Below are 9,919 nucleotides of genomic sequence, written 5' to 3' on the forward strand. Positions count from 1 at the left end.
AATTTTTGATTGAGTCTTTCTTAGTTCCTTGTTAAAATTCTCATTGTGTTCATCTATTCTTTTTCCTAATTCAGCTAACATTCATATTACCAATTCTTTGGATTCTTTATCTAGTAAGTTGTTTATTCCTGTTTCATTATTTTTCATGACTTTTCTCTTGCTCTTTTGATTGAGACCAGTTCCTCTGCCTTTTCATTTGCTTAACTTTTTCTGCCTCTATACGTTTAGGTAAAATAACTACCTATTGTGATCTTAAAAGATGTTTTTATGTGGGAGCACCCCTGTGTAGACTGTGTGTGCCCAATGCCTTTGATGGGAGAGAGAGATGTGACATGAACACAAGTCACCACTTTCCTCAGGGTGAGCTGGCAACTATCACTTTGGGAAAAGATGGGGCTAGAGTTGGATTAAGGCAGGACCTACCCTCTTCTCAGTGGCTGTCAACACCCTATCAGAGGCAGGGTTTGGTCCCAAGTTGCTAGAGTAGAAGCTCTGAGCTGGCACTGTTCCCTTCAAGGGTGTGTTTTCTCCTCTCCCAGGACCAGGACCTGGGAGTGGGGGAGTAAAGAAGCAAGGGGTAGGAGGTTGGTACAGGTGCTCACAGCTCGTGTTGGCTTCAGACAGGTCTGAGCTGTCTCCTGTGTGCTGCCTGTTCAAGTACCAGCAATTGCTCCCCTCATTCCCCTCAGATGCAGCCTTGGGTCCAAGTCTTTGTTCCTCTGTCAATCACTGCCTCCAGCCACCCTTGCCCTGTTGTGGAGGTGGGGTGTGGGATGTGTGGACTCGTAGTATGTACCATGTGTGAGCTACGGGGAGCAGCTTCTGTCAGAGATCTGGGCTGCTTTCAATGTGCTGCCTGAGTAAGTGCCAACCAAAGCTGCTACTAGCCTACCCAGGCTCCACCTCAGGACAGGGTAACCTCTGTGTCCCAAGGTAAAGTCTTCTCCCTGGTCATGGCAGCTCTCGATCCACTGCTATGTTCTGCTGTGGAATAAGTGGGGCTAGAGTTTTCACTCAGCTTGGCCTGGCATGCACACTGAGGCACATGCAGTGAACCTGGCAAACAGTGGAGCAGTCCTCAATCCTGCCTCTCTGCCTCGCCTTGAGGGCAAGCCAACATATGCAGACTCCTTATGAGAGAAGTCCAGGCTTCCCACAGCTCTCCTGTTACTCCCAAATGTCCTTTAACCAGCCAAGGGGGCTCAAATGCCCTGTACAAGACCCCAGGACCAGAGCACCCGATCTGTAGCCTCACCACTCACTCCCCACCCGTGTATTCTCCCTTTCTGACCAGATTGTTTTTCACCACCCTTACCCAATTACATGTGGATCTTTCTTACAGCCTTGGTTGTAGAGGAGTTTTTCTGCCAGTTTCCAGTTACTTTTCACTGAGAATTGTTGCACACGTAGGTGCATTTTTGATGTATCCCTCAGGGGAAGTGATTTCCATGTCTTCATACTCTGCCATCCTGATTGATCTTTGAATCAACTTCACATTATTCCAGAGCAGGTCATTTTGTATGAATGAGACTTAGGAAACATTTGTCAAATAGTGAATGAATGTACAAGTCAAATTACTTCACCAGTGCATGCAATAAAGAATCCTTGCCAACTTTTAAACTTCTCCAAACTTCCAAAATTACAAGTTTAGAATTCTGTAAAATTATTAGCTTAGTCGATGTTATCCATTTGTTGCTTGAATTGCTTTGTCCTGATAAATTAGCTAATAATTTTACAGAATGCTTTGTAGTAACTACAGCCCAGAAAATAGCCATTTCTGTTTTAGAGATAATGCACCTGAGAAAATCTCACATAAAACATTTCACTCATTCAAGTGTTGCTGTAGGTGCTGTGGACACAGTAGTAAGCAAATTAAAAAATATGTCTTAAAAGAGTTTATGAACTCTAAATAAAATCACATGTAGTGTAAAAGTGTTTTGAATAAAAATAAAAGTGTGATCAGGGAGCTAGTGAAGGGACAGCATATCTAAAATAAGACGTTCAGGGAAGGATTTTTGATGAGTTACATGAGTTGAGCTCGAAAGAAAGTAAAGAAATACGCCCTTCAAGATAACCTGGGAAGTTTTCCTGAGAGAGAAAATAGTGGGTAAAACTGCCTTGAGGCAGAAGGCAGTGACTAGCAAAGAGGCCAGTGTGTATTGAAAGGGATTAAGTAGAAGAAAATTAATAGGAAATGAAGTCAGAGAAAGGTAAGTAGGAGGTGAATAACACGGGATTTTTGTCTGAAATGGGAAACTAGTGGGTATTTTTAAACAGAGTGCTGAGACTTGACATATTTTTAAACTCTGGTTGTTGAATACAAAACAGACTCTGGGCTAGGGAATTCACAATAATCCAGACAAATGAGAGAATGTCTAGGACAAGGTTTGTAGCTATGGTAGTTGTAAGAAGTGGCCAGTTTGGGGGATATACTTTGAGGGAAAGGACAACATTTTGTGCATTGGTTGAACATAAGGTGTAAAAAGAAACAGGACTCAAGAATTTTCCCATGTTTTTTAGCATAAGCAACTAGGATAACAGAAATGCTATTTACTGAGATTGGAAGGATCAGGTTGAATGGTGTCAGGGGTTGAAATGAGTTCTGTCTGGGACACACTGATTTTGAAACACTTGTCTCATGTAGAGATGACAGGAGACAGCTAGAAGAGTCCAGATAAGGGAAGAGGTGTTGTGCTGACGTATACATTTGGGATTCACTAGGTAGCATTTAAAGCCTAAAAGGAGTAGGAAATGGCAATCCACTCCAGTACCCTTGTCTGGAAAATCCCATGGACAGAGGAGCCTGGTGGGCTACAGTCCACGGGGTCACAGAGAGTCACACACGACTGAGGCGACTAAACAACAAAAGCCTAAAAGCTGATGACATTATCTGATTAAGAATAGAATGAAGAGAGAAGTGGTACATGAAGAAGGTTGTGGGATAACTACTAGCATATATAATGATGAAACTAACATGAAACTACTAGAACTATTACAAAAACAGTTGACACTAGAGAAATAAGATACAAACTCTGTATCTTGGTTCTCAAAATATAATCAATCCAGTAATATAACTGTTTCTCAAAGGATGGCATTGGAATTAACTATGACCTTTCAATAAGTCAATTGGTCTAAAACAAAGTTTTTTTGAAAGTTCCTAATATAAAGGGTCTAATTTTTTCCCCTTTATTTGACTCCCGATAATTATTATGAACTAAAATATCAGTTCTTCATGAGATACCTCAGAGCCCAGGATCCAAAAATCTGACAGGAGGTAACCCTTCACAAAGCCTATGAACCACGGTTATGTTGAGGAACAGAACCCTTGATTTTTCAGACTCCCATTGAGAAGGTAAAGAGTCAAGAAACCCAAGGTTCCAATACCTTTTCTTCTTCTTAAGGCATTGAATGCCTTCTGTTATGTATCTGAAAGGGTGAAACAAGTCTTCTCTGACTTCTCTGCTCCTATATGATAGGAGACACTGAAAAAACCACATATAGCCAAAGCATTAATTCTAAATATACCCTGGCTTTACTAAGAAAGAACATGAAAACAACACTGTCAGAATTGAGCTGAACATAAGGAAGACTGTCTTGACACCATGGCTTGTTACCATGCTGAAATATATTATCATTTTCTAAAAATGTTACACACTTGACGTGGTTGTAAGCCTCTGTTTTTTTTTTTTTTTTTCCTACTAAGGCTTTCAAAATCATATTACTAGTCTAGAATGATTTAGGTGTAATTTGGATTGAAGGGCAATGGCCTTCAAAAATTAGTGTCTTTCAAGGGCTTACCTAGTACATGATTTTATTATTTTGTTTCCTTGGGGTAGTTTAACCTCATTTACCTTTGATGTGGCAGGAGCTTTTTCCCCCTTTCATCATATTTTCCAGATGACTGTGCAACCATTAGAAAACTGCATGGTATAAAGAATAATAATAAGGAAGAAAAAAAAAGAACACAAGAAAATGAACCAAGTTAAATAAATAGATCAAACAACTATAAACACCCTTTATCATACTAGGTGGGGAGGTTTGGGATCTCTGTGGAAAATTAACTGCCCCCTACCCTGGTCTTCTAATCTAGACACAATTAGCTACACCTGTTTGTTTGCCACAGTATGTGTGTATGTGTGTGTGTGTATATATATATACACACACAGTATGTGTGTATGTGTGTATATATACATATATATATATATATACAATTTAGGACCCAAACTATACAAATGTTACAGACTGAAACTTTGGAAGTATACTCAGAATGCAGTAGAATATCTCACAGTGCATCACTGATGAGATAACAGTGCTACTCTATTAGATTATGATAATAAAAGTATAGCATAGCCAAAGAGAGATCTATATTATAGGAAAAGCATTTCCTACTTGAGAGAAATGTTAATGTCTAAATGAGGATTCTCTTCAAGAGTTTCAGATACTTTGTTTCTTTTGCAACTAGATTTCACAAATGTGAGGTAGATTCAATCAGGCAGGTTCCCACTGTTTCTCACCCCTACTAGTCATGGTTTCACTAGTTAAAAAGAGCTATTCTAACTCTGTGTTGTTGTTGTTTTTCCTTTTACAGAAAATTCTTTTTGCCAGAGTCTCTAAGAAGTGTTTTTTTTGTTTGTTTGTTTGTTTGTTTGTTTTTTGCTCTGAGATGGCTCAGCTGGTAAAGAATCTGCCTGCAATGCGGGAGACCTGGGTTCGATCCCTGGGTTGGGAAGATCCCCTGGAGAAGGGAAAGGCTACCTGTAACTCCAGTATTCTGGCCTGGAGAATTCCATGGACTAGTCCATGGGTTCGCAAAGAACTCAATATGACTGAGCAACTTTCACTTTATCACATCCATGTTCCCCTAAGAACTCACAGAGAACAAATTATAAATATTTACTATGTTTGCTGCACCTCATTCCAATTTTAGTTTTCATTCAGTTTTCTTGGTGCATCATCATTCTAATTGATCATCAGGGCCAACAACTAAGAAATGGAAAATGTACCAAGAGATTCTATGCTTATCCTACACATTGACATTAGTTTACATAACAGAATAACCTTTCTCTTTTTCTCTATGTACCAATAGCATGGTGGTGGTGGTTTAGTTGCTAAGCTGTATCTGACTCTTGAAACCCCATGGACTGTAGCCCGCCAGGCTCCTCCATCCATGGGATCTCCCAGGCAAGAATACTCGAGTGAGTTGCCATTTCCTTCTCCAAGGTATCTTCCTGACCCAGGGATTGAACCTGAGACTCCTGACTTGCAGTCAGATGCTTTATCATCTGAGCCACCAGTGAAGCCTGTTCCAACAGCACAGCCAGAAATTATTCTAGACACACAGTCTTAGTAATATTAATAACAGATTAGCTTTCTGGCTTCAACTATCTCAGTTTAGTTCAGTTGCTCAGTTGTGTCCGACTCTTTGCAACCCCATGAATCGCAGCACGCCAGGCCTCCCTGTCCATCACCAACTCCCGGAGTCTACCCAAACTCATGTCCATCGAGTCAATGATGCCATCCAGCCATCTCATCCTCTGTTGTCCCCTTCTACTCCTGCCCCCAATCCCTCCCAGCATCAGGGTCTTTTCCAATGAGTCAACTCTTCGCATGAGGTGACACTCAGGACTGATCTCCTTTAGGATGGACTGGTTGGATCTCCTTGCAGTCCAAGGGACTCTCAAGAGTTTTCTCCAACACCACAGTTCAAAAGCATCAACTTTTCGGTGCTCAGCTTTCTTCACAGTCCAACTCTCACATCCATACTATCTAGCCCTACATTAAGTCCTAAATTTAAAGCAGCAGTGTTTGGAGCAACTAAAGAGTCATCATGGAGAGGTTGCTATTTATGTAGCATCATAGGTGGAAGAGGTGTAGTATCCAAAGTTTAACAATCTCTTTGACCTTCCCTGTTTTCTATTTCTTCCCTCCCCACTTCTATCAAAGTCTATGTATTCATCCATCAACTATGTATAGACCCCAGCTATCATCTATCAATTGTTGAGTATTCTGTAATATGCATATAAATCTAGGACCCCCAAAATTTGGCATTACGTGTGGCACAAGCTCTATTAGAGGTAGGATAACTGAATTCCTGCAGATTCTACTATAGGACATAGTGTGTCAGAGAGACAGAAATGGAGAGATACACAGAGAGACTACTTTAACTTTTTTTAGTATGTTTACTCCATGTGAGACCTCAGGGATTGCAATATCAAAAGCATTTCATATCACTCTGAAGTGTAAGTCTCCCTATAAGTCATTAAGTTTCATTTTACAGATAAAAAACCCAGGGCCCAGACAGCTGAGGTGACACTACCTGTTAATAGCAGAGCTTACATCTTATACTCACACTTCCTGATCTTCAATCAATCACAATCCTTTCCCTCTACTCTAGCTAAAATCTATAAGTTCTTCCTCTATTAAGAGAAACATAAATCAAATATAAATGACTATAAAATACAGAAATATTAAAAGGAAGGAAAAATGAAGGGCAAGTTTAAGTACAGTTTAAGAGTTATCAAGTTTTGCTTATTTTTTCCATATTTAATATTTTTAACTCATAAAAAAACAAGATCAAAAAGCAAGTTTGCTGTGAATGATAAGTTGAACTTATTTATCAACAATTATAGGATGCACTGCCTATCACAGTATTTTGAAAATAAGTTGAAAGTCCTTTGAAAAGTATTTTTTAAAAAGTGACTTAAGCTGAGGTTGATGTAGTAATGTCTATAATTTTGTGACTAACATCAATGGGTGAGACCTTAGACTAACCATAAGAAGATGTGATGGCTTTTCCTTAGTTTTATTGAATAGTGCTTATGTTAACTTGTACCAAACAGAAAGTTTCCTGCTCATAGATAAACAACTGTCCTCAGCTTTTCATCTGCTTTTGTCACCTTGTAGCCAAGGCTGAAATGCTTTCTACAGTGCCTAACAGAGTACCTGACATTTAGCTGATTTTAGAGTCATGACTTTATAATGACTATTTTTCTTTTTATAAAATAATGAGAAGCTTCCTTCTGAGCTAGCAAATTGGATTAGCATAGCAACTAAGCATGTCTGTGGTTCTTTATGGGCCAGTGGAACAAATTCTTCCACAAAGTATCAAGCAGATACACTGCCTTAATGCTTCCATTCCCACTCTATAAAAGAAAAACCTCAATGAAAGCAGTTGTACAAAAAGACCTCTAGACAAGGTTGTCTTTAGTTTCCATTACTTTAAGGACACTTCCAACTTTGGAGTACAATGATATATTCATTCTGCAAAACCACTGAAGATAGGAGCTTTTCCCTATGCCAGATGTAAAGTTTTAAATTAAAATTTTTAACAATTACCTAACAAAACAATCTGTCATTATTTGCAATCTCACAGTATCTGACCTGGTACAATATCTGATGAATAGGAAAGCCAATTATGTCAGAAATACACACATTTTAGTTTACAATTTTATTGAATTTTGTAATTTTATCCTTAATTACTTTAAGACTTAAGAAACTCAGCAAAAAGTTCAAATATTTTTAGAAAGTATTATAGTGTTCATCGTTGCTTTTCTTGCTAAATTTTTTGAAGTTAGCTGACAATGTCATAATCATGGATTATGAGATCACAATCTCATAATCATGGATCACTGTATGCTATCATACAGATAAGCTGTGAAACCAAATACCACATTTCTTTATGTAAAACGATATGTCTGAACTAAATTAGTTATTTATTCACTTTGCTAAAATGTAAAGGATTCATTTTCCTGGTTCTTTTTATTGGCAGAAAATGAAATAATGAGACTGCTGTTAAAATCTGATCCATTATCATCTGCTTTAGACAGGAGAAAGCAAAATACAGCCCATGGGCCAAATACAGCCCACTACCTCTCTTTGTAAATACTTTTATTAGACACAACTATAGTTTTATTTACATATTTGTCCATGGCTGATCATGCTGCCACAACAGAACTGAATAACTGGGTCAAAGGCACTATGGCCGACAAAGTAAAAAATATTTACTGTCTTGAAGATGGTAGGGTAGAAGTACACGAGCTAACCTCTCTTTACAAAAACACCAAAATCACAAATAACTGCTAAACAACCACTGACCAAAAAATGGTGAAACCTACAAAAGAAGTATCCTACATCCAAAGACGAGAAACCACAACTAGATGGTAGGAGGGGGTGCAATCATGATAAAGTCAAATCCCATATCCACCAGGTCTGAAAAATAATTATATCACAGAACTTCTCCCCACAGAAATGAAAGTTCAGTGACCCATGTCAGACTCCCCAGCCTGGGGGTCCAGGACTAAGAGGAGAAACCCCCAGAGAATTTGGCTTTGAATGCCAGTTGGGCTGATTCATAGGAATTCCACAAGACTGGAGTAAATGGAAACTACACTCCTAGAGGCCAAACACAAGGTCATGTGTACACCAGGACTCAGGGAAAACAGCAATGACTTCAGAAGAGCCTGAGCCAGATTTACTTGCTGGTAGTGGAGGGTTGGCAGCCAGGAGGTGGTTGTGACTCACTGTAGGGGCAAAGACACTGATAGCTCTGGGGAATGCTCAAAGACATGGAGTAGCTCTGGGGAACACTCACTGGCATGGAGCAGCTCTGGGGAATACTCAAAGACATGGAGCAGCTCTGGGGAATACTCAAAGACATGGAGCAGCTCTGGGGAACACTCACTGGCATGAGCCCTCCTGGAGGCCACAATTTTTTCACAAATACTTGGCCCTGCCCATTAAGCTCCAGTGCTGGGACAACTCTGGCCAAACACCAAGAGGGAAGGGACATAGCCCCACCCATTATCAGACAGGCTGTTTGAAGTCTTCCTAAGCATACAGCTGCCAGTTAAAAACATGCCCTGACATGGCCCTGACCACCAGAGGACAAGACCCAGTTCTACCCACCAAGGGGCAGGCACCAGTCCCCCCCGACTCCACCAGAAAACCTACACAAGTCTCATTCACCAGGGGCAGACAGCAGAAGCAAGAACTACAACCCTGCAGACTGAAGAATGGAAAATGCAATCATAGAAAGTTAAGACAAATTAACAGAGCAGAGGAATGTGTCCCAGATGAAGGAAAAACATAAAACCCCAAAAGAACAATTCGGTGACTGGCAATCTACCTGTAAAACAACTTAGAGTAATGGTGTGCATGCTTCATCGTTTCAGTCATGTCCAACTCTTTGCCACCCTGTGGACTGTAGCCCACCAGGCTCTTCTGTCCATGGGATTCTCCAGGCAAGAATAATAGAGTGGGTTGCCATGCCATCTTCCAGTGGATCTTCCCAGCCCAAGGACTGAACCCGTGTCTCCTGTGTCTCCTGCATTGCAGGTAGATTCTTAACCGCTGAGCCACCAAGGAAGTCCTCAGTGTAATGGTAATAAAGATGACCAAAGATCTCAGAAAAAGATGGTGGTATAGATCAAGAGTATAAAAGACATGTTTAACAGTGACCTAGAAGGATTAAAGAAAAACAGAGATGAACAATAACTGAAATAAAAAATACACTAAAAAGAATCAATAGAATGAGGCAGAAGAAGGGATAAATGATCTGGAAGACATAATGGTGAAAATCACTACTGTGGGAAAGAACAAAGAAAAATGAAAAGAAATGAAGACAGTCTAAGAGATCTCCTGGACAAAATTAAATACATGAATATTTGCACTATAGACTCCAAGAGAGGAAGAAAGAACCTGAGATAATAGCTACAAACTTTCCTAATATGGGGAAAGAAACAGTCATCCAAGTCCAGGAAGTACAGAGTGTGGCAGGCAAGAAAAATCCAAGAAGGAACACAGTGAGACATACAGCAATCAAATAGACAAAAATTAAAGACAAAGAAAAAATATTGAAAGCAACAAGGGAATAGCAGCAAATAACATACAAGGGGACTCCCATATGGTTATCAGCTGATTT

The 9,919-nt window shown here is 39.8% G+C and overlaps 1 protein-coding gene across 1 annotated transcript; it reads right to left on the bottom strand.

Annotated features, from left to right (window-relative positions):
• Positions 1–8,470: 8,470 nt before the first annotated feature.
• Positions 8,471–8,788, bottom strand: LOC122675224 (keratin-associated protein 12-2-like). The gene has a single exon (XM_043873653.1). It carries the CDS (start codon positions 8,786–8,788, stop codon positions 8,471–8,473), a length of 318 nt encoding a protein of 105 aa, XP_043729588.1.
• Positions 8,789–9,919: the final 1,131 nt, after the last annotated feature.

This window comes from Cervus elaphus, chromosome 19, assembly GCF_910594005.1.
Source record: "Cervus elaphus chromosome 19, mCerEla1.1, whole genome shotgun sequence".
Lineage (NCBI taxonomy): Eukaryota > Metazoa > Chordata > Mammalia > Artiodactyla > Cervidae > Cervus > Cervus elaphus.

Coding starts and splice junctions, on each gene's coding strand:
- LOC122675224 (XM_043873653.1), bottom strand. CDS start 8,788: ATGTCCCTTCCCTCTTGGTGTTTGGCCAGAGTTGTCCCAGCACTGGAG.